This window comes from Alosa pseudoharengus, unplaced genomic scaffold (genome assembly GCF_046254945.1).
Source record: "Alosa pseudoharengus isolate Yale_2024_CS ecotype anadromous, Long Island Sound unplaced genomic scaffold, YU_APseudo_1.1 YU_APseudo_1.1_scf_6, whole genome shotgun sequence".
NCBI lineage: Eukaryota > Metazoa > Chordata > Actinopteri > Clupeiformes > Clupeidae > Alosa > Alosa pseudoharengus.
This window is the reverse complement of record NW_027468848.1, coordinates 35,561,406-35,586,155: the sequence shown is the minus strand read 5'-3', so window position 1 is coordinate 35,586,155 and position 24,750 is coordinate 35,561,406. Positions and strand designations below refer to the sequence as shown.

Sequence of the window (24,750 nt, the reverse complement as noted above, 5' to 3'; positions counted from 1 at the left end):
AAAGTTTGCTACACAACATTTGAACAATCCTATGAAATACTGAGAGAATGTATTCTGGTTAAAAATGTAACTTTTCGGATGTCATACTACACACCATATTTGGAGGAGAAATGGCACTGTGCATCACCCTAAAAATACCCTACCAACAGTGAGGTTTGGAGGTGGTGGCATCATGGTGTGGGCTGTTTTTCATCTCATGGTACTAGCAGACTTCATACAGTTGAAGGAATGATGAATGGAGTCATTTTTTTCTGGGAGAATCTTTACATCCACCAGGATGATGAGGATGAGACATGGCTAGACCTTCCAGCAGGACAATGATCCTAACCATTCAGCAAAGGAAACTCTCAATTGGTTTCAGAGAAAGGAAATCAAGGCCCTGACTTCAATTCAATTGAACAGTTTTGGAAGTTAACTAAAGATCAGGATTTACAAGAGGGACCCCTGAAATCTTCAATATTAAAGGACTATCTGTTTAAAAGAATGGGCCAAACTCACACCAGAATACTCTGACTGATTAGTTTCATCATACAGGAAATACCTTGAAGCTGTCATTACGAATAAAGGCTTTTCCACAAAGTATTTAAGAAATTTCAGCAGGCGTGTTCAATACTTTTTTCCTGTGTCATTCCACTTTATTGCACATAACTCTACCTATGGACTTTAATGTTTGGATTTTTTTATATGGGTGGATTATCTGAGTTAATACTAATGTCTGGTGAAAATTTCATGCAAATAGCCTCATTGGAAGTATACTTACTGAAAAAAATGTTGACGTGTTCAATACTTATTTTCCCCGCTGTATATGTTTGTGTGTGTGTGTGTGTTATGTGTATGTGTGTGTGTGTGTGTTATGTGTATGTGTGTGTGTTAAGTGTATGTGTATGTGTGTGTGTTATGTGTATGTGTGTGTGTTAGTGTGTGTGTGTGTGTGTGTGTATGTATATGTTTGTGTGTGTGTGTGTGTTATGTGTATGTGTGTGTGTTAAGTGTATGTGTATGTGTGTGAGTTATGTGTATGTGTATGTGTATGTGTGTGTGTGTGTGTGTGTGTGTGTGTGTGTGTGTGTACAGATGAATGCCCACCCTTCATGATCTGCTGCAGCTCCATCTGCAGGGTCTGGATGGCGCGTGCTGGGTGGTCTCCAGCCGTGCGCTTGATCCTGTGGATGGACAGGCGTCCCTCCGACACGGCCGCAACGTCATCGTCCTCCAGGAAGATCACGCGGTTGGTGTGCTCAATCACCGCACTGCAACGACAGCAGAACGACAACAAAATGAACACTCGGGTCAGTTTCTCAGGAGACATTTCGAGTCTGGACTGGTCCGAGTCTGGACGACGTGCGCTTTATGACCTAACTGCCTGCTAACATCTGCAAAAAACATCTGGAACATGATTTACAAACTGGCAGACAAGTGTCCAGACGAGTGTAAACACTGCCCACCTGGCATCAGAGGCGAAGTAGTACTCCACGGCCTTCTCCTCCACGGGGAACAGGCAGGTGTCTTGGTCCAGCCTGGGCAGGCTGTTGCAGCCCTTCTTGTCTTTGCCAGCTGAAAAAAAAAAAAAAAAAAAAAAACACCAGTTGTGTCAGTGGAGGTTCTGCTCACCGACGCATTACAAATGCTTTTGTGTGAGAAAGAAGCAGAGGGGCATGGGGAAGAAGAAACCACAAGCAGACAGACAGACTGACTGACTGCCATGGAGTGAGGCAGGAAGAGAGAGAGAGAGAGAGAGAGAGAGAGAGAGAGAGAGAGGCAGGAAGAGAGAGAGAGAAGGAGACAGGAAGAGAGAGAGAGAGAGACAGGAAGAGAGAGAGAGAGAGAGCGAGAGAGAGAGGCAGGAAGAGAGAGAGAGAAGGAGACAGGAAGAGAGAGAGAGAGAGAGGCAGGAAGAGACAGAGAGAGAGACAGGAAGAGAGAGAGAGAGAGAGCGAGACAGGAAGAGAGAGAGAGAGAGAGGCAGGAAGAGAGAGAGAGAAGGAGACAGGAAGAGAGAGAGAGACAGAGAGATGACGGTGGACGTACTCGAGCGATACAGGATGGGAATGTGGTCAGTGGAGAGTTTGTGGTCACTCCGCACTCCGATCAGCAAGGGCCCTCCCCTCCTGGGCGCGCGCACACACACACACACACACACACACACACACACACACACACACACACACACACACACACACACACACACACACACACACACACACACACACACACACACACACACACACACACACACACACACACACACACACACACACACACAGAGAGAGAGAGAGAGTGAGGAGAACATCAAGGAAATGGCAGTCGACAGGAAGACAGAATCAAAACCCCTTTGACAAGAGTTAACTTGCTGAACAGACAGGAAAAAGCTGTTACACATGCTTGCTAAGCCAGCATCACTGCAAACTTGCTGTTTTGGCCATAACAACTCCTCTCCCTATCTACTTCCACTCTTGATCTCGCTTTTCAAACGGCCACCTCAACGTGCAACCGGAGTGAAGGTGGGCAGAGAGAGGGTGAAGGATTGAGAAGTACTGCGCCATACCGGGTGCTTACTGCCTCTCCAGGGTAGTGCACGCTTTTGAAGACCAGGGCGAAAGCTCCTTCCTGACAAACAAACAAACAAACAAACAAACAAACAGATCAGTACAAGTGAGAGTTCTCAGAGAATCTCTGACTCTTGTGACTGACGACCTTTCACATGGCGACCCCCCCGGCAGACTCTCACCAGCTGCTGGGTGACCTGCTCCACCAGCGTGGTGAAGCTGATGTCATCGCTCTCACGGTTGTCGTACATGTACTTCACCAGCTTGGCGATGGTCTCGGTGTCCGTTTCCGACTCAAATTCATACCCTTTGCTCTCCTGAAAAAATAAAAACAAACACAGAGACATTGAACACACTTACTGACTTCAAAACTGTGTTCTTTTAATGTTGCATGGCATCCATTCCTACATCTGGGCATCTATAGCTACCAGTCCTTACCAAAAACTTTTTCAGGTCCTTGTAGTTGGTGATGATTCCGTTGTGAATGACAATGAATTCTGTTAGGTGAAGAGGATCATAGTCATAGGGAGTGACAACAAACAAACATCTACAAAAATAACAAACAAACATCTACAAAATAGCAAACAGCAAAATTCCACACAAACCTTAAAAGCACCCTTTACAGTTTACCTTAACATAACGTTTCCAGAATCATTTTGATGGCACCTAACCTCAAAACATGACGAACGGCATTTCAGCTATTGTCTGAGCGGCCCTCTGTAGACAATTACCAACCTAGCAACTTTCTAGTTTCGGGTAGGAAACTGATGGAAACTGGAACTGAGTTCCATCTCCTCCACGGGCCGTGCCGGACCGGGCCGAGCGGAGTGGGTGATAGGCCGAGTCATGCTTGCAAGAGGGCACGTCCTTGCAAGAGTGCCGAATATGTCGGTGATAGTGACACAGACGTTACCGACCAAGAGGAGGAAGACTTATGGAGCCCGACAGCAGTAGAAAGGTGGTTTTGTCAACAGAAAAACTATATTTATCTTACACAAGTCCTTTGACCCAGAAGAGTGACAGGCTCAAACAGCGCATATTTCTTAAAATAAGCTACATCTCCATTTCTAGAAAAAAACAGGGATTTTTATGAAAACTAGCCACTGTTTAGCTTGGGATTTCTCAGGAATAGAGGCATGTAGAAATAAACGGTTTGTACTCACTGAGAGCTTAAATTCTCATCTTTCAAACGAGCCATAGTATGTGTCCATAGCTATAACATAGAATGTTTTTAAATACAATAAAAAACCTTTCAGTATGCCACAAAGCAGGACATACAAGTGTATGTCGAAAACTGGTTTCACCTGCTTTTGTAACAAGTTCTAATCCTTTTAACATTGTCCAAGTACTGTAGTGTGAAGCTTTTGCTTCAAGCAACCTTTTTTTCAGGAACAGTATGTAAGATTGTGGCCAAAACTGGTACTGCAATCACTTTTAAGTTACTGTAGAGCGGTGTATCCCCTCCCTCTCCCCCCTGACTGGCAGAGCTGGCAACCCGGATGCCGAAACACTACTGACTTTGTGATTAGTAGATAGGTGGAGGGTGGCGCATCAGGCCAAAACACAACATGACAACATCAACATCAGTTGAGGACTGCAACATTTTAAAATTACAATATCCTGGCCGGACTACTGTTGTCAGTGATAAAAGTATTCGAAATGAACATGATTTCTTAATGTCTAGTGACATATCAGGGCCATTTTATGATTAATTGAAATACATTTCTTACATATGGTTCCTTTAATCCCTCGGGTGTTTCTGTATTGTGGGTGTTTGCATGATGAAGCCAGTTCCAAGTAATAAAACAGTAAGCGGTTACAAGTGCAACCCCAGACCCATAATTATTAACTAGCTGGTTAGCATGGTCTTATTCACATGGATTCCCTTCAGTAAGGACAGAAAACACAACCATGGAGTGATAGGCAACCATCTCCAAGTCAGATATAGGGCAGTGTAGCAAGTGTACCGAGCATCTTGAATTTCCCCTTGGGGATCAATAAAGTATCTATCTATCTATCTATAAAAGGAAAGCGATTTTGGAGAGTCTGTTAAGTACAACATGGACTAGCATCACCAAATGTTGACAAAAGACTTGATGATTCCTGTTCCAATATGTCAGCATTAGAGTATGTAAAACTGAGGTCATGTCAGAATCTATGCCCGTTTCATGGTAAAAAATAAATAAATAAAAAAGCATCAGGGGAAAAAAATCCTTTATAACCCTCTGACAGACTGAGAGACAGATGGACAGACTGACCGTTCTTCTTGTCTGATCTGTGTGGGTGGCTGTTGACAGGGCTGGGTTCTCCATGGGTGGCCCAGCGAGTGTGGGCAATGCCAAGGTGAACGTCAAACTCCACGTCCAGGTCAATGTCCTGCTGTTCTGCAGATGACAAATAATGTGGTTCAGGTTAGTTTGTGTGTGTGAGATGCAAAGACTAACAGAGGCCATTAGTGGAACAATGAGGACTCACACGGAAGAGGACGTCAAAGAGTTCCTTGTTTACTTAGGATGAAGCAATATGTGTCACTGGGAGTGTGCCTATAGCGTCTATGCAAACCACCTTAAGCTCAGAGAAAAACTGACAACTTGCTTAAGATGTGATCAAAATGGTTCCTCGTTCATAAATCTTCAAACTATAAGCCACATTTCTCTCATCTGTCAACTCAATCAGTGGGGAAGAAGTGGAAGAGACCAATTTACTTCACATATTTGCTCTTACTGTGAATCTCTTCATCCAGTGCCTTGACTTTGCCCCTCTGTTTGATCAGCTGAATAGACCTGGCGTTTGTTTCCCAGTCCTTGCTGTTCCCTCCATCGATGCCCACGCCTGCAAAAGAGGAGAAGCAGCAGACGATTCAGCCAAACGGCACCTCTACAGTGCCTCAGTCTAGCAGGGCTGGAGGAGTGATCCAGGGACACTTGGCCATCACGGTGTTTTGGCCAAAAGTGCTCAATCCAGTTCCAGCATTGCCCCTCTTCAAGAATGAACACCCCATCTCTGCTCCAACCAAACACACCTGTCTCAAAGCAGCTGTGTCCAGCTACATCAAAGTGCCACTGACGAGCTTTGACTTCAGGAATGCAGAGAGTTGGTAAGTGACATGCAGGAAGCAGGCTTGACAACCGTTAGATCAGTACAATCCATCAATTGAGCTCAGTCAGGTCATGTGCTTGGACCTGATGACAATCATGTTCAGTCTATTGAACATGATTCAACTCATGTAAGAAGTCTTATAATTGTTAAGTTAAAGTCGCACTGCAGCTCAATTTCAGTACACCACACCAACAATGCACTAGACTATTACTACACTATAGCATTATACAATTGTATTTTCGTTATTTGTATATGTTTTTTTTTTGTCTGTATAAGCTACTTCTGCCTTAATTTCTAAATATTCTTTGAGATCAATGAGGTATCTGTCCAACTACACTGTGCTCATTGGTAGCTGGGGTAGGACTTGATGGCTGCATCACCGCAGGCCAGAGCAAGGCCCAGTCTGGTGGGGTCATGAGGTCATGATGAAAGAGAGGCTCCGCGCTCCGTTCACGCACCTGCAGAGTCGTAGCCGCGGTACTCCAGTCGCTGCAGCCCCTTCAGGAGGATCTCCAGGATCTCCCGCCTTGTGCGGGGCACGTGGTAGTTCAGGTAGGCAAAGATTCCTGAAACACACACACACACACACGACTAATGAGTAAATCACTAATATCATCATTAGGGCTGTAACGATACACCAACCTCACGATTCGGTTTGAATCACGATTTTTGACCCACGGTTCGATACGAATCTCGATTTTTCTTTCTTTTTTTTTTTTTTTTTTGGGGGGGGGGGGCTAGACATTTTATTAAATAACATTTTAATAGCCTCCCTTAGAACACCAGAGGATTACAATATAATATATCTATTATTTTATATCCTGATATAAAAATATTTTTCTGAATGACTGATATTTATGACAGCACACTTTATGCAGATTAGCCTATAGCCTAGGCCTACTATTTTTTTATTACAACTCTACCTCTTTAATTCAGCTGTCTGGTTGAAGCCTGGAAATATTGTAAACAAAGTAGCATATAGCTTAGCCTATCATGGTCTACTGATTGGACTTCAGTTTCCCCATGTGTGTTTAAGTTTCAAGGTAATAGGCTACTTGTTCTCCTTGGGACAGGCCCTTTTGGGAAACGTTGGTATTGAGATGACCAGTCAACTTCAATGCAAGAGTTTTAAACAAATATGTGCAGCATGCTAATGATGCTAAGCGGATTTAATAGTAATTTAGCTAGTCGTCTATGCGTCCTTGCTTTCACGATTGTGAATGTTTTATTTAAGTCGCGCGTGTTCATTGAGCAGGAGATGGAGGGAGAGTGAGAGGGAGGGAGCGCGAGAGAGAGCGGGGCAAGGAGAGGGGGTTTACTTCTATACTGTTTGGTAAAGTTGCACACATAGTCTACAATGAAAGCAAGGAGAGGTAGGCTTATGAAATTATTATTTATTTGTTTTTGGACAATGTAGGCTACCGATAAGTAAAGCGGGAGTTGTGGGTTGCTTTTGCGGCTGCATAAGCTGCAAAGCACTGCGTGAAACACTAGAAAGGGTGTGTCGCGATTCTGCCTTTTCACACCGCGACACAGTATCGTGGATATGAATGTCGCGATTTCGGTTTCGAATCGTAAATCGTTACAGCCCTAATCATCATTAAAATCTTTATTATTTTGATATTTTACATAAAAACCAACATATGACTTCCCCTTATAAATTTTGCAGTAAAGCAAACATTACAAATTTGCTAAGATAATTAAGATAATAAGACACATTACAAGTAGCCCTCTAAGTTTACTTGGCTGTTTGAGAGCAAGGCTAGGGCAAGGTAATAACCACTGAGGCAATGCAGTGCTGAATACCAGGTGTGCCTTACAGCTGTTATGCCTTTCAGCAAAGTATTTTAAATGACAGAAATGACATGACCAGTATTTTTAAGATGACTCAAAGAACAACCAGAAGAAAAGAAATCTTGATGTCAGTAAAAACGGGCCATTCTGCTTCCCATTCACCATTTTGTAAGTCCCCATTTTGACTACTGAAACAACTACCATCATGATTCATTCATGCTCAAATTCAATTAGTCAAAGGGGTGTCTGACCACACAGGAGAGAATGAGTAATATGAACAATACACATTCAGTTTCCAATAGAGGAGTAAAGCAGAGACCGGTATAGTAGAAAGAACATCACGTAAGAATGCTGTGTGACTCTGTAAAGGGTCAATCTGTTTTTCCCCTAAACTGTTCCATCTCTAAAACAAAACCTGACCACCGACACGATAGCATATCAGGTTCCAGACTCAAAGCTTTCAAGGGAGACGCCTAAGCTCAGATTGTGACGCAGTCAGTCTGTCTGTGCCATACCCCACACCACACTCAGAGACACGTCTCACATCTCTGTAAGAGGGTAGTGGAACTGGCATATCAAAACACACAGGCACACTCTCTTTCTCTCTCACACACACACAGACAACAAACCAAGAGTTGTTTATGCCTAGAGCCGTGAGACCTGAATAAGTTCTTTATGCTATGCAAAGAGAGAGAGAGTGTGTGTGTGTGTGTGTGATTTTGGGGGGGGGGGGGTGCCCTACCATTCCTGACTGGGCAGTCTGACTAGACCTGTGAGACAAATATAGTTTTACATCTGAAAAGAGTTTGTCACAATCAGATCGGGTGTGACTTTCAAAACACAAATACGAGAGGAAGTGTGGAAACTCTACTCCCATCACTGCAATTATTTGGAAATGCTGACAAGGCAGCATACGTGTGCATGCCTCTGACTGTGAAAATGCATGCATGCATGTAGGCCTATGTGAGTGGTGGGGTCTATTTTCAGTTTCATAACTAGCCTACAATATCAGTGAAAGAAACTTGCCAGTGGGACATCTGGACAACTCCCACTGAGAGGTATGTGTTGTTTAGAAGTGACCAGACTCAGTTCCTGTGACAGCAACAACTACCCAACCCAGCATTTTCTTCAGAGCCTTATTGAGGCCATAGGCCTATTGAGAAATAATAGATGGGGCTGGGGGTGGGTTGTTTATGACTATCAATACTATACAGAACTGTGGTCTTGCAATGAGGTGCTACGAGGAGGTGAATATGACGAGTGGCGCTCCTTGCTGATGCAACAGAGACCTCTTTCAGAGCAGCTGGGCACAGGGAGCCTGGGAAGAGTTGGATGTGGGGAGGGGGGGGTGAGCTGCTACATGCTGATCCAAGCAATGTGGGTGTGAACAAGCCTCAGCTTTGTTGGGGAAGATGGCTTGAAAATTGGGGGGGCTATCACTGGTCTAAGTAAACATAGACTTAGCCAGCCAAGGGGAAGACATATCAGACATGATAACATATCAGTTTTCTGGCTTCTATCTTTGAGTGACAATGAGGAAAGGCAGCATTGCAGGTTATCAGGCAATCTCTTTTCCTAATGCAAGTGAGTGTAGCCTATCAGTTTTGACTAAAAGTTTACAAGATTGGCACTGGTGGCCTAATTGCCAAGGCTGACTGATGTATCTGCCGAACGGAAACTGAAGCGAGGATAATTAATCTACAGCCTGGGTCGGCCATGCAGAATAAAATCACATTTCCAAAGACGATTAATAGAATCATGAAATCCAAAACATCGGCCGGTGAGGTTCAGCACGCATTTCCCACAAGCCAGTTCACTGTTGCACTTTATTTTGAGTTGTCCACATACGTCAGAATGTCTATATAACGTTACATAACGTCATTGTTTTCTAACTAGATGGCAAATAAATTATAAGCATGCCGCTGGGACGCCATGTCTTCGTGGTCATCACCATTTGAAAATGTATAGGGACAACTTGCCACAGTTGATGCATTCATGCACGCAGCCTTTCACAACAGATCAGGAGCAAGCGGTAGCGATGGTGGATGGTGATGAAGCAGAAGTCAGTATGATAGGCCTACCTATCGTTAGCGCAACGAGGCACATTTACACTACGGTTAACAACTTAACAGTTATGTACCAATACCCCAGGACATGGACAGCTAGTTAGTGCAAGAAATGTCCGTACGATATTGCTAACTAGCCAGGAGGCGACCACTGTTATGAGGAGAGGGTAACGTTAAATTAACAGTGTTCACATTTGCTAACTACTCCATCTATGATCAAAATATATGAGCTCAGAAAACAAACAGAATGAAGACGTTTATACCCAGGAAATGTGCTTTGAATGAGTTGAACATAATGACAATCCTGTACAGGTTCATATACCAATGGCTGTATGCTACTTAGCTCAGCACAAGCCAATATGACAGAGATCCCCGTCAAATAGATGAGATAGCTAACAAGCTATCCAATACCAGTAGCTAACGTTTACCGTGGAAAACTTATTTTCCAAACGTTGTCTCTACTGTGTGTTTACTTGTTTAAAACAGCATCTTGAATGACATCCCACTGACATATTCGTAAGAAATGTGGTTTAAAGGTAAGCCGTTACTTACCACACATGTCTTCAGGTCTGCTTCCTGCAACTTAGCCACAGATAGTCTACCGTAGTTCCTCCTCGAAAAGACTGTCACAGGCGGCGACCCGCCTCCCTTCGAATTCTATGAAATGGGAGCCAAGTCCCACCTCATACTTATTTTACGATTGGCTCTGCGGTTGTCATTCTTAGCCCTACCTGCACACGAAGATAGTTCATACGTGGCAGCAGGATGCATGTCCGCAGTTACAGTTATGACAAGCCTACGTGCCACTATTCACCTGTGACAACAGTTTCCTATGCTATGACTCATAAGTCAAGGGGGTGAATTATTTTGACATGATTAGGGGGATGATTACTTCCGTGTCTTTGTACTTGTACTCTGCACAATGACAATAAAGTTTAATTTAATCTGAAGATGATTGAACTTTTTGTTATTGTAAAAACCACGTATAACACATTACAAATTCCACTAGATTTAAAGTATTGTGTGCTTTGTGTATCCCTTATTTTTTGGAATCCGGTACATGATATTGGCTGTAACAGTGGTTAAAACCTTTGGTGTTTTACTTCCTGGATGAGGTATATAAATGGACTAAATGCCCAACCAGTGTCTAATATAAGTACACATGGAGATAGCCTACATTTGTACACCGGAGGGCGCTGTGGCTTTCTTTTCATTATACTGTAGGCCTACACAGGTTGCAGTTTTAGGTGGACTGACAAACTCAAATATTATTCAGACACCCCATGACTAACCAACAAGTATATGAAGGGTGAAACTCAAGCTCTTTTTAAAATGTTATAACTTTCACTAACAATAATCTCCTCAATCAAATAAAGCAAGTACATCATACATGAAAACATCTTTATTCAGTTCATTATGGAGTGAATTATCTTTTTTTTTTCAGAGAAAAAATTGCGGCATCAAGACTTGTACAAAACCATTATCCTGTGGGATTTTAAAACTGGTCCAGCATTCAAAAAGTTAAGTGACAGAAGCCAGTGCTATACAGAAAGCAATGTGCTGGCTAAAAAATGTCAAAACTCTTGTGTGCAAAATAAGTAAAAAAAAAAAAAACATCAGAGATAAAGGGATTCATAGTTTTACACCAACGATGTCTCTCTCTTATGTTCAATTTTAGCACTGCTTGGAATCTATTCAAGTCAAACTGAAACAAACAAACAAAAAACAGTAGTCCTGTTTGGCACAATTCCGGTGATCATACCTGGGAGATAAAGACCACATTTCCAATGGGCAGCACGTTAAATCATGCACATTAGGTTACCTTGAAACTAAGAGGTACATTTTACACGTAGCAGAAACCTGGACTTATCCAAAGACCAATCAGAACTGTGCAGAATACTAGCATCAAACCACCTGCAATCAGCAATGTTTCTTTTTCACTTGACATGTACTTAAAACCAGTTATATTGTAAACAGTTACTAATAGGCTTAGCGTCTAAAATGCTTGTGGATTTCTTGTGATTCAATAAATACACACACTCTTAGGATACTCACAGCTACCTTTCTTTCAGGTAAACAGCTGAGAGAAACTGATCGTGATATCGCAATATTTTCCTAAAGGAACAACAATAATTAATGTATGAAATGCTGTTTGGTACATGAAGATGTAATGGTGCATGTTATTTTGGCTGTATTCTAGTAACCACAGGCAGTAGCTTGGCACTTGTATTGCTTCGGAAGGTAACTGTAGCACTGAAGGACACTAGAAGACAGCTGATGCCACAGAGAATACATCTGAACAAAGGAGATTGTGAACAGAACACCATCCAAAAAAAAAAAATGCTATTCTATACTGTTGCAATTGAAAAGAGCTTCAGAAAATAAGCAGACGCTTAAAATTATGCACGTAAAAAAAGAACAAAAGCAAAAAAAAAAAAAAAAAAAAAAGAAGTACAACAATGTGCCCCTGAACCTTCTGTGCAGGCGTGCTTTCATTACATATGCAAATGCCTAGTTTAGTGGTTTTCAAATGTCTTCTCAAAATTATCTAACAGGAACTTCCCCCAGTAAGGAGGAAATTTGCATTCAGATATCTCGCAGCACTTCTGTCAAAAACCATGGCAGGTACAGTGTCTGGGGGGAAAAGAAACCTCAATGCAGGTAATACTCCATGGAGTCTCTCCATACATTGTGAAGGGCACAGTTCAGCAAAATCATTTAATCCATGCAATTAAAACCACTCTTGTTACATTCATTTGGCAGAGGCAGCCTCAGACAAACATTTTTCTCACACACACACGCACGCACTCTCAAATCCCTCCGGCTTCAAAAGCCCCCTGAGTCAAACCTAATTCTTTCTCTGGTCAAAAGGCATTCCCCTGACAGTGGCATGAGAATATGTGCAAAACACTCAATACATACACCTCTCTTTCATATTCCTGAACATGTCATGTCATATAAGGCATCCTTATTATACCTATTATAACTTATAAAATATCTACACACACTGATACATTTATTTTCAAAGGCAAAATGATCAAACTTTAGAATGCTAAATGGCTTTTAAAATTACTCTTACCATCTTAGTCTTCATAAATTACCTGGACACAACACCTACTATGCCAAAAATTATTACCTGGACACAACACTTGAGGGAAATTTGTTACAGAACAAGAATACTATAAATCTTTCATTGCAGTGAGCAAATTGTAACATTAGTGCAACATTATTGAAGTTCTGTCCACTTTATCTTGAGCTTCTGATGGATGATGCCACAACTATGGCAAAGTACTGGTCAGCTTTGTTGGACCTACAGAATTGGTCGTATAAACAACTCCTATGGCTGGCGGGACTCGTTTCAGTCACCAAGAACTAACCCTTCAAATCTGAAAGACAGAAATGTTGAATTGCATGAAAATACAAACATTGCAACAACATTCTTGAAAAATGTACAGTCAGTAATTATGCAGGAAGTCGCATTTGTTTAGGAGAGAGCAATGGGACCTAAACATTATAATCAATTAATCAATGACTCTGGTATTATCAGCTTATTTGTAAAGATAGTCTAATTACATGTTTGTATGTATATCATATATGTTTCCTAGCATTGGAAAAATAATTTATGGATTGTGAAAACTAGATGTTTTTCCCTGGAGCACAAAAAAAGAGCAAACATAAAAATGCAAATACAAATAAGAACGTACATACATTGTGTTCATACATTGCCTCTTGCACAAGACCCAATGTGTTTACCCGTGTTAACTGAAGCCATTGCAAAAAATGGGCAAAGTGAAGTATTGCCCAACCAGTAAGTACTTACTTGTTGTTCAAGCTTCTGATATTTTCCGCTTTTGGTTCTCCGTGTGGAGTTTGATCTCTTTCCCTCTACTACAAATGCAATGATCTGTGGGAGGACAGCAGGTGATAGAAGAGATTTATGACAACCATGTAGAAAAATGCATTTGGTAATAAAGGTAGAGTTTCACTGTTGTGTGACATGGAAAAATTAACAGATAACAGAATGTCATTTAAAAGTCTTGAACCTTTCGTTTGTTGTGGTATCCAATGTAGAGTAATGCCACCAGTGTTGCAGTAGAGACAAGGTAAGCAAAGAAATGGCTGCTTTCTGCATCATCTACATGTTTCCCTGAGCTGTTGGAGTCGATAGAGAGTATCTCTCCTTTACTCTTTCCTGCTTCTCCATTTCCTGCTGAGCCACTCTTTCCTGGTTCTTCATTTCCTGCTTCTCCTTTTCCTGCGGAACCACTCTTTCCTGCCTCATCATTCTTTCCTGGTTCTTCATTTCCTGCCTCATCATTCTTTCCTGGTTCTTCATTTCCTGCTGAACCACCCTTTCCTGCTTCTCCTTTCCCTGTGGAAGCACCATCCCCTGTTTCTCCATTTCCTTCGGAACTACTCTTTCCTGCTTCTCCTTTTCCTGTGGAACCACCATCCCCTGCTTCTCCATTTCCTGCAGAACCATTCCTTCCTGTTTCTCCATTTCCTGTTGAACCACCATCCCCTGCTTCTCCATTTCCATCGGAACCACTCTTTCCTGCCTCATCATTCTTTCCTGGTTCTTCATTTCCTGCTGAACCACCCTTTCCTGTTTCTCCTTTCCCTGTGGAACCACCATCCCCTGTTTCTCCATTTCCAACGGAACCATTCTTTCCTGGTTCTGCTTTTCCTGCAGAACCACCATCCCCTGCTTCTCCATTTCCTGCAGAACCATTCCTTCCTGCTTCTCCATTTCCTGTTGAAACACCTTCCCCTGCTTCTCTATTTTCTGCGGAACCATTCTTTGCTGCTTCTGTATTTGCTGTAGAGCCAGCCTTTCCTGCGTCTTCCGTTCCTGTGTCCTTTCCAGTGACTGCATCTTCCTTTGCAGAGGAGATTACTTTTACTGCTGCATTACCACTATCTGTATCGCTATTTGCTGTGGAGGGTTGTGGAGCCTTATCTGCACCGTTTTTGTCAGAACCTGCTGGTTCAGGTACAGGTTTTTTCGTCACATTTTTCTTCACAGTGTCGGTAGGCTTTTCATCTGAAACAACAGCCTCTGGGCCAGGTCCACCATTATCACCTGGAAAAAGGTGTCAAAAGACAATATGTGTTACTGGAAGAGATGCACCGATTGATTGGCTGGTGACCGGAATTCGCCGATTTTCACCGGCAACTGGCCGGACATGCCTATTTTATGCCGGCCATATGCACTCGCGCGCCGCACTTGAAACAACATCGCCCAGCTGAGTTTGCAAAGTTTGAAGAAGCTAGCAAAGGCCAACACTCAGGGCTGGATATATAAAGAAAGCACTAATTCAGAAATTTTGCACAGAAAATAGCTTTGCTATATTGCGTGGAATTTACTAAGATGTCACCACAAGCGCATTTGAATGGAGTTAACCGATTGTGACATTAAAAAGAATCAAAGTTTAGCAATCATACATGATAATACGATGTCAACAAGCATTGACATACAGAGTAGGCCTAGTAGTTCTACTCCACTTAAAAAAAATACTCGAACCATTTACTGCACATAGACTAGGGCTATGACTTAATACCCTAGTCTAGCAGATTGGGAAGTGTTGTGAAAGTGAACATACGATATTAGAAAGGCAAACAAAACGTAAAGTTGCTTTTGACATAGTAGCCTACCATGAAGAAAAGTAATGCTCTGAATACTGATTCAGCTGTCTCTGAAAATTTCTATAATTGACGCATTTAACCAGAATTTGGATTACACCTGCTTTTAACAGGCGGAAGTATTTCACCGCAAAACAGATGCGCGCTGTTTTCATACATATGGTGGAGTACCCAATCATATTAGCACTTCTCCCCTGTATTTGCGTGATACTCCCACTTTTTCCTCGCCCTCCCAAAATATGTTCCATGGCAGCATGTTAATGTATCATGAAAATGTTTTTTTGTATTTTTAGTTAGATACTGGATGTGAGAAGAAAAAAATGGTTGATCCATAACACAGTGCATTTAGTAGTGTGTAAATGTCTCACACTAGGAAGCATTATAGTTTGATACTGCAGCTGAAGTTAAACTTGAAGAATCTGTCTGTTCACCTGTTCCATTTTTTCAACAGCCATTCCACTATTGAAACGTTGATTACATTTCTGTGTTAAAATGTTCTATTAAAAGGTGCCATGTGTAAGAATTGAGGTAAAAACATCCAAAAAATGAGCTACAGGCATCAAAAGAATGAGAAGAAATAAGGGTGATGTCATTTTTAAAAAAAATGACAAGGTATAGTGCTGCAGAGATATCAACCTGAATTAGCATGCTATTACTAGCCACAGCCTACAGTATGTCATTCTGTAATACCAGTTTCGGCCATGGGAGGCGGTATGCGGACAACATGACCGCCAGCCAAACTTGCATGGCTTGTGGGCGTACTTGAACCAAAGAGTATACACCTGTCTATGGCAAGCGATTTTAACATTTACCCGCTAAGTTTGACTATCTGGAATTAACATTGTAGATATCAACAACGTCTTTCTGACTAGTCACAATTACATTTTGGATAGTTGGAATTGTCATTCAAGATATCTGTAATTGTGACTAGTCGAAACGTCAGATAGAGATATCCAAGGGCCAGTGTTGGGCAAGTTACTGAAAATTAGTAATTAGTTACAGTTACTAGTTACTTCTTTCAAAAGTAATTCAATTATGTTACCAATTACTGTATATCAAAAGTAATTTGTTACTAGAGAAAGTAACTTTTGAGTTACTTTTAAGTCTGCTTTTAAAATGTCAATATGAACAGTACTGAACAGTCACACACACAATAAACCTAATTTTTGGACCTATTTATTGTAGTTTCAACGGGCCTTCAAATCAATAGCCTTGTGCATGAGTTCTCAAACTTTTTCCGACCACAAAACATTCTACAATGCATGAAGGCCTCCCTGACCTTGTTTTGCGCCACCCTCACCATCTAGGTGGTTTGATAGATATGTAGAGTACACTGCCTACTGCTTGCCTACTACTTGCCTTCTGCAATATAGTAATAACTTATTATTATCATTATTATTGCAATCCTTCTGTAGGCTACATGGAATTCGTTCAATGGGAAGTAATGTGAAACAATGTTAAATGGCCTATTTTCAAAGCAGTTATTGTCTGCTCACACACACATAACCTTAGGTTATCCTCATCCTGCTTTGAACACAGTTGTATTATATAGCACAAGTGCTGACCTACCGAAATAAGTTCTAATGCATCCGAGAGTTTGGGATTGTCGCGCACTATGCAGAAGGTTACTCTTCAGCTGATAAGGTGTTCCAGAGAGAAGTTGCATGTTCCGTCGCAGACAAATGAATCCATAACACCATGGACGTCAATTCCGATGTAAACATAGCCTACTGTGCAAATAACTCAAGTCGCTGTTATGTACGGTAGGCTATTTGGAGGTTTATTTATCTGGTAAGTGAAATCTGCATTTTCCTCTCTAGTTAAACGTGTGCTTGCTTGTGCCAAGGCTATATATAGGCTACCGTAGCCTATTGGTGTTGTGGCGTGGCTATGTTGTAAGAATGAGAAATTGATAACGAGGCTTTTGCGCAATAGGCGAAAAAGAGCGGAGATAAACAACAATGCGCTTTTACTGTAGTGGAGCTTACGAGATGGAAACGAAAGGGAAAAGGCTTTTAAGATGCCCATTTAAATTGTAGCGTAATGCACTCTTGTGTGTTTTAGCATAAATCCAAAATAAGGAGGAATGTGAGGAGGCTCCTATTAACTGTAAAGAATGCATCTGCAATCTAAACATGAAACACAATCGCTGGAAACACAGCTAAGGTCGGGAGATAAAGCAGCAAATGTGCATCTTGTCTGCAGTCGTTCATTCAAGATCAACAGAGTAACGCAAGTAACGAACTCTTTGAAATTTCAGTAATTGTAATTGCGTTACTGGATTTACAAAAATACTTCGTTACATGCTCGTTACCACTAAAAGTAGTGGAATTACAGTAACACGTTACTTTGTAACTGCCAAGGGCGCGGGAAGGGGGGTGCTGAGGGTGCTGCAGCACCCCCTGCTGGCAGGAGATAGATTTTTAAAAATGATTATAATTTTTTTTAAATAATTACTAATTCGCTGTCTGACATTATTTATATTTTTGTATGTGAAATGATGAGTCAAATAGCAAAAAAGGGTTATGGATAGGTTCGAATATAGGCTACTAAAAATGAACAGTTATAGAGATCAACGTGAACGTGAGTCAGTTAGGCTACTGTAAGAACCGTAGCTTGGTTTCAGCTATGTGATAGCGATCAAGTGTGTAGCCTAGGCCTACGGTTGATATAGACCTACATATTCTATGCGATTTACACATTCAAAAAAGCATGGATAAGCTGAAAAAAACGAATAAATGTATAGCTAGTGAAATCATTTCACTATCCTAGTCGCTAAGATAGAAATTACACTGTAAAAAATAACATTACATCTTACTGCAGTAACACAAGTATACTTTACTTACTATAGGCTGACCTAGTGTTCTTACTAGAGTAACATTAGTAATGTGCCGAACTTGCATCAATGGGGTCTAAAACTTGAGATACACGAGTAAGCTTCACAACTCAGACCTGAGTAAACTGGACTCACGCAGTGCACACGCGCACAGTCAGCAGAGGAGCATTCTGGATTCCACAGCCAACGGTCGGCAGTGTTACGGTGTGGCTGACTTTTGGGATGGGAGTGTAACGCAGCTTCACCAGTGACTTGCTCTGTCCGGTAAGTTTACAGTATGTATTAATGTGTCAAATGTTTACAGTATAGGTTGAACTAACAGCATTTGTGCAAAACTGTACATTCGGTTTCATTAACAGCTGGGGTAATGTTAAGTTCAACTTGCTAAGTGGCCGATATATGCGCTAGCAGCTAGCTGCTAACAGTTGCAGCTAGCTGCTAACAGTTGCAGCTATGCGAGTTAACATTGCCTCAGACCATGCAGAGCAGAACACAGATATTCTAGGTATTCAAGCCCTTTGATATTTTTTGTTATCGAAGTTATGAGGAAGTGGTGGCGCCTGGGGTCTAGAACTAGGCTGTATAAATTTGCCAATAGCAGTTGTCTTCATGAGCTCTTAATGAAGTTTAGTTCTAACGCTTGCTAGCATGCTAGCATCTAAGTTGATTCAAAACGTGTAAAGATTAAACTGTGTATGGTTTACGTCGATATTCCTACTGTATTGATAAAACAATTAGGACAATTGGACTCATAACCTTACTGACTGAGAAAGCCATGGTCTTTTATCTAAAATCTTTCGTTGTGATTTAGCAAGAGGACTTAGGTTGCCGTGTGTGGAATTTAAACGAATGTGCCGTTATTGAGGTGCAAAATGGCGTCATATAATTCCAACGTATGATTGGCATTTTTAAATTCTATTGTGATAAATGTACTAGGCCTGAAGCAATAGAGAAAATTCAGTTGCCAAATCATAATATTTTTAGCTTAACAGTATTAATTAGGTCTCTGGAGAAATAATTTAAATGAACATTTAATGTGATAAACTTAATCAGCTGTTTTAGTTAAACATGGCCAATAGATGCATATTGATAATAATTTTGCCCTCTTTTTCTTTTTGCAGTTGGAAAACTGAAAATGCAGAGCAATGAACTGGACATGTAAGTTGTGCTTGTTTGGATGTGAAGTCAGAGGTCAGTTGCTCAAACACTACAGATTGAAACATGGAGGTTACACCAGAATACGACCGAAAAAAGCTGCAGAGGGTGGTGAAAACTGGCCAACGCATCACCGGTTCCTCACTCCCCTCCATCAAGGCCATCCAGGGCAAGTGATGCTTGCGTAAGGCGCGCTGCATCATCAAAGACTGTTCTCACCTCAACCACAGACTGTTCACCCCACTCCCCTCTGGGAGGCGTTACAGGTCTCTCTGCACCCGAACCAGCAGGTTCAGAGGAAGCTTCTTCCCTGCGGCTGTCACCCTACTGAACTCTACCTCTGCATCCCGGTGACAACCAACCAACTAAGCCCCCGCCCGATGCCTCCTTGCCTGTGCCTGTTGAGGTGTCCACCATGACCATGGAAACCTTGACGGGGGACACCCACCCCCGCGGACAATTGCACTACTCTATCCCACCCATAGTGTTCTATTTATTTACAAATGTACATACTGTAATTACACGTATACATGGCATTTTCTACTGCTCTTCATACTATTCATCCTGCACATACACATATTTTTACTACTGTTATAATGTTACTGTTTCTGCACTACAGTACTGTTACCACACTGCACATAGCTGTATACTGTACATATATGTCTATATGGTTCATACCGAATATCCATATTTATTCTGCTAATACACTGCACATATTTATACCTAATTTATATTACTCTAAACCACCTTCTGTAAACCAACTGTATACTACTGTTTACACCGCATATTTCTTATCCTGTCTATGCACCACCTGTCTTTGTATATCACATTGCATTTTTCTGCTTTTTTTGCACTTCTAGTTAGACGCAAACTGCATTTTGTTGTCTTTGTACTTGTACTCTGCAAAATGACAATAAAGTTATCTAATCTAATAGTGCCAACTATTTGTGTACATTCTGCAAGTAAACTTTACTATCCAACATAAAGTACCCTTTACAACTCAAAGTAAGGGTAACTCATTTAACAGTAGTAAATACAACTTTGTTTTTAAGTAAGCTTTACTCGAGGGCATGAAGTAAACTTTACTAGTTGGAAGTAAGTAACCAGAACTTTAAAGTCTTAAGTAAGGATAACTTCTTCTAAGTAAGCATTACTTGTAGACATCAAGTAAACATAACTTGGAAGAGAAAAGTTTTGTTTACTTAACTTATTTAAGGCAACGAGTTTCCACCCTTTTTTCAAGTAACCATTACTTATTATTTTTTACAGTGTAGGACACATACTTGCTGTGGAGACGACACACTTTAGGCTATTCAGAAATTATTTGCGAGATCATTGCAGCCTGATTATTAGCCTATATTTAAAGCTTATACCATGGTCTAGGTTGAAAAGGGTGTCATTTAAAAAGTGATATACTACACCTATAAAATTATTATGACGTTGCTTGACAACACCTGAGTTAGTCCGCTCAGCTGTGACAACATTCCACAGCATTGCAAAAACAGCTGAAAAAACGAACGATTTTAACTCTAAAACTCATTTAGTATTAATAATTGATTTCATATTTATTTATTTCGTAAGTGACCATGGTATAACGGGATAATGCCCTTCGATGCGTCCATTATCAGAAATAAATGGACTTCGCAGAAGCAACCGTCCTCCGCTTCGCATCGGACAGTTCACGCCTCCGCGTCGTTCATTTATTTCTGATAATGGACACCTCGTCGGGCATTATCCCTTACCTAACACCTCTGGTGTGGTTTTGACGATCAGAAAAGTAATTTTCCTTAGCTATACTGAAATAGGCTAATGATGTCAAGTTCTGTGGGGTGGCGCAGTGGACTCGGAGTGCTGTCGCGGAACATTGGAATTTGTGGCTGCCCAGGACTTTTCTAAAACGTCTCGCTATCACCCGCACACCGCACTAAAATGACGTAGGCTATTTAGCAGTCAAAATCCGAAACATGTCCGGGGGGGAGAGAATCGTCGGACATCCATTATTTTTGTTATTCAGCACCCCTGGTCAAAAATAGGTTCCCGCGCGCCTGGAGATATCTGTAATTTAGTTTTGACTAGGCAAAACTGAATTACAGATATGTGTCATCACGTCATTGAAAACAACATTCAACTAGTCACACATCTTAAATGACAATTGCAGATATCTTTAATTCAGTTTTGACTAGGCAGAATGAAAGGTGAAGATATCTCAAACGTCATTATGACTAGTGCAAATTATTGTGCAAGACGTTGCTAGATCTGTAGCAGAGCCTATGAGCAGAGCCCGTCTACTTATTAGACATTCTCTGTCCGTAGGCTAATTTCCCCTCCCCAACATAATCGAAGTAGAAGTGGGCTTATTTCCTTATTTCTATGAATGGAAGAAGAAGCAGCAGTCATGGCTGTCTAAAATAACTAAAACTCAGGGACACCGTGTGGTTTATTAGACTCACATTATCAACTGGCACGTTATCAACTGGTTTCGTAGCCTACATAAATTAGTATGCCTAGGCTACTAAATGCACCAGCACCATCTACAGGAAACTCCATTCATAATGGTGTTGGCTGTAATCTAAAAAAATCAAAGCAACATTGAATCATCAATTCTTGCTGCCAACTCCTGTCTTGCATAGGCTGCAGCATTAAAAAGATGATTAAAAACTCCTTCGCCCTCTGGCTGCTCTGACATGGTGCTAATTACAAAGTTAACAGTTAAAGGAATTATCCGGAGTAAAATGCACTTTAGATCGATTTACGGATGATTGGGGGTACATACATTGAGTTGACATCAAAATCATGTCATTCGGATGTGTTTTGAGAAAGTTCGATTGTACCGTTTTCAGTCACACAACTCGTAGCCTGGAAGTGAGCAGGGCATTTCAATTTCGCCGCTACAAAACGCTATTTTTATACCTCTTCTACAGTTCCAAACAACATAACACTTACGTGGTAGTGAGTAGAGGGTCCCTAAAGCCAAACCGAAGTATCCCGAGGTCTTTATGTGGTCGAATAGAGAGTCCAGAATGAATTTCATCAAGCCAGTACCTTTCCGGAAATGTTGGGCATCTTTGCTGTAGGAGTCTTATTGCTGGGTGTGTTGTAACACGCTCTGGAAATTCAGCGTTTTGTAGCGGCGAAATTGAAATGCCCTGCTCACTTCCAGGCTACGAGTTGTGTGACTGAAAACGGTACAATCGAACTTTCTCAAAACACATCCGAATGACATGATTTTGATGTCAACTCAACGTATGTACCCCCAATCATCCGTAAATCGATCTAAAGTGCATTTTACTCCGGATAATTCCTTTAACAGGTATGTGATTTGATGATTTGAACAACAACACGCTCTGCTCCCGCCTAAAGTGGGATGCAGGCCTAATTTGCATAGCAATAGGCTACAGATATCTCTAACGTCATTTCGCCTAGTCAAAACTCTAATTCAAGATATCTACAATTACATTTTGACTAGGCAGAATGAAAGTTATAGATATCTCCAATTTCAGATATCTCTATAATCAAAACTCATTCAAGATACTATAACTTGATAATAGATATCTACAATCAAATTGTGACTATCCCTAACTCCAGTTTGAGAAATCTACAGCATAATTTTGACTAGTTATAATTCCATTTACAGATATCTACAATGTAATTTCGCCTAGTCAAAACTTAATTCAAGATATTTGAAAAGGAACATGTAGATATCTTGAATTGAGGTGAATTAAGAATAATCAAATTGTAGATTTCTCTAACTGGAATTACAGATATCTACAATTCAATTGCAGATATCCGTAATTCACATAGTGGATATCTGCAACTGAATTGTATATCCGTAATGATAAACCCTAATAGAAATGAATGGCAAATGTGGCGTCATTTGTCCTAGGAAGAATGTCTTTGTGGATATCTGAAATGACAATTATGGATAGGAAGAATTCAATTGCGGATATCTAAAATGTTCGTTTTGACTAGGCAAAACTGAATTACAGATATCTGCAATACATATCCAGTCTAGCGGGTAAATGTTAAAATGGCTTGCCATACCTGTCGGGCTGTGTCTAGTAATGTAGCATGCTAATTCAGGTTGATATCTCTCTCAGGTTAATAAATCTGTGCTGTAAAGTGGTTAGGGGCTGACACTTTGCATAAAATTTCTCCTCACTGCTTAAGCCAAATTTAAGCTCTATATATGTTGTAACAAAATTCAGTTTATTATCAAAGTGAAATGGTTGCTGGCATAAGTCAGCGGCGTTAGTTTAACCACATAATTGACGTTTTGTTTACATGTGTTGAATGGAAAGTCAATGGGAGCCGGAAATCGGTAAATAGCGGTGACCAAAGATTATCCCGAATCACCCAAAATACGGGATGTCCCGGACAATTCGTGACTGTAAGCAACATGACACACACCAACACACACACTTCAAGCACTGCACTGTGGCTCTCAAGGTTCAATATTTGTAGATAAGAAACCAACTTGTTGTGGACTGAGATACTATTCCAGTTTCTCCTTTCAGCAATCATTAAGCTCACATTACCTGTGACGTTAACGTTACACGTTGAGGGGAAAAAAGGGTTTTATAAAACTATCAATCATGTGCTCATTCGCAAATTGTGACACTAATATTTTATATGGGTTGTGCGACCAGACGTATTAAGAATAACGTTACAGTTATACCAAAGATCCTCTCTGGTTATACCCTTCCTTTCTATAACACGTCAGTACATGCACCTGTGGGTTAATTCTGACGTTTACACATTAGCTAACGTTATGGGTTTATTTAAGACTCTGGCTACCTGGTTAATAGTTATTTTGGAGAACATTAGTACAAATAGTAGATTAATAACGCGCCTTTTCTGAAGAACAACTTTCTCCTGCGCCACATTTTAGCGCATGAAAGCGAAGAAACTGACGCTTCCTACCTCGTTAGCTAAAGCTAACGCCAACTTAGCTGAACACAGAAACATCTGAATAGCCGAAAGCTATTTTGTGTAGATTTCATGAGCAATAAAATCTGCCTTACCCAGACAAACGCCTAAGTAAAAAATCACAAAAATCAGTATCCCAAGACGCATTCTTCTTCCTTCATTAATGCACCAAATGTGGAGACCTCGGGGAGCTTGCTACTTTCAGCAGCTGCCTGCGACTCTTTCTGATAGCAAACATTTCCAGTAAATGAATGACACTTCCGCGGTACCAAAGACGTGTTCGGCAGAGTCAAGATAACCAAGGCGGGAGTTCACATCACCGTGTCCCTTAACAGTAGGTAGCCTAACAAATACAGACTTTTAACAGTCATAAAAAAATACCTTACGGTGGAAATGTTTTGCCCTATCTTCGTTATTGACGACAGAGCTATTCTTCCACATCCCCCCTCTCTGTTCACCAATGATTAGGTTTTGGAGGGCCTGTAGCTTTGAATTGCCCATATGATCATGGTTTACAATTTTTATTGGCTAGGTTTACCTTTTAAGAAAGATTCATTTAACGTAGCCTACTATAAACACCTAGCAGAGTGTTACATACTCGGCTACCCATAGGCCTAACATTCAATTTTGCAGATGCATATTCATGGGTTTCATCAGGTCCCTTCCACAGGTGTATACAATCAAG

The 24,750-nt window shown here is 41.1% G+C and overlaps 2 protein-coding genes across 2 annotated transcripts in view; both read right to left on the bottom strand.

Moving 5' to 3' along the window:
- LOC143106771 (glutamine--fructose-6-phosphate aminotransferase [isomerizing] 1) overlaps positions 1-10,160 on the bottom strand; it is a 38,749-nt gene extending 28,589 nt beyond the window's left edge. The window contains exons 1-10 of the mRNA XM_076271245.1: positions 10,058-10,160; positions 6,104-6,211; positions 5,271-5,378; positions 4,805-4,930; positions 2,985-3,043; positions 2,729-2,863; positions 2,546-2,607; positions 2,029-2,108; positions 1,446-1,554; positions 1,087-1,250 (exon numbers count right to left, since the gene is read on the bottom strand). Of these exons, the coding sequence (XP_076127360.1) occupies positions 1,087-1,250; positions 1,446-1,554; positions 2,029-2,108; positions 2,546-2,607; positions 2,729-2,863; positions 2,985-3,043; positions 4,805-4,930; positions 5,271-5,378; positions 6,104-6,211; positions 10,058-10,064 (958 nt within the window). The 5' untranslated portion in view covers positions 10,065-10,160. The remainder of the gene's footprint in view (positions 1-1,086; positions 1,251-1,445; positions 1,555-2,028; positions 2,109-2,545; positions 2,608-2,728; positions 2,864-2,984; positions 3,044-4,804; positions 4,931-5,270; positions 5,379-6,103; positions 6,212-10,057) is intronic.
- A 732-nt stretch (positions 10,161-10,892) lies between these two features.
- Positions 10,893-24,320, bottom strand: LOC143105798 (uncharacterized). The gene is made up of 4 exons (XM_076269908.1): positions 24,161-24,320; positions 13,549-14,588; positions 13,326-13,409; positions 10,893-12,891 (listed from the first exon to the last, which is right to left on the bottom strand). The coding sequence occupies exons 1-4, from the start codon at positions 24,210-24,212 to the stop codon at positions 12,886-12,888; spliced, it is 1,182 nt and encodes a 393-aa protein (XP_076126023.1). The 5' UTR covers positions 24,213-24,320; the 3' UTR covers positions 10,893-12,885.
- Between the last annotated feature and the right edge of the window lie 430 nt (positions 24,321-24,750).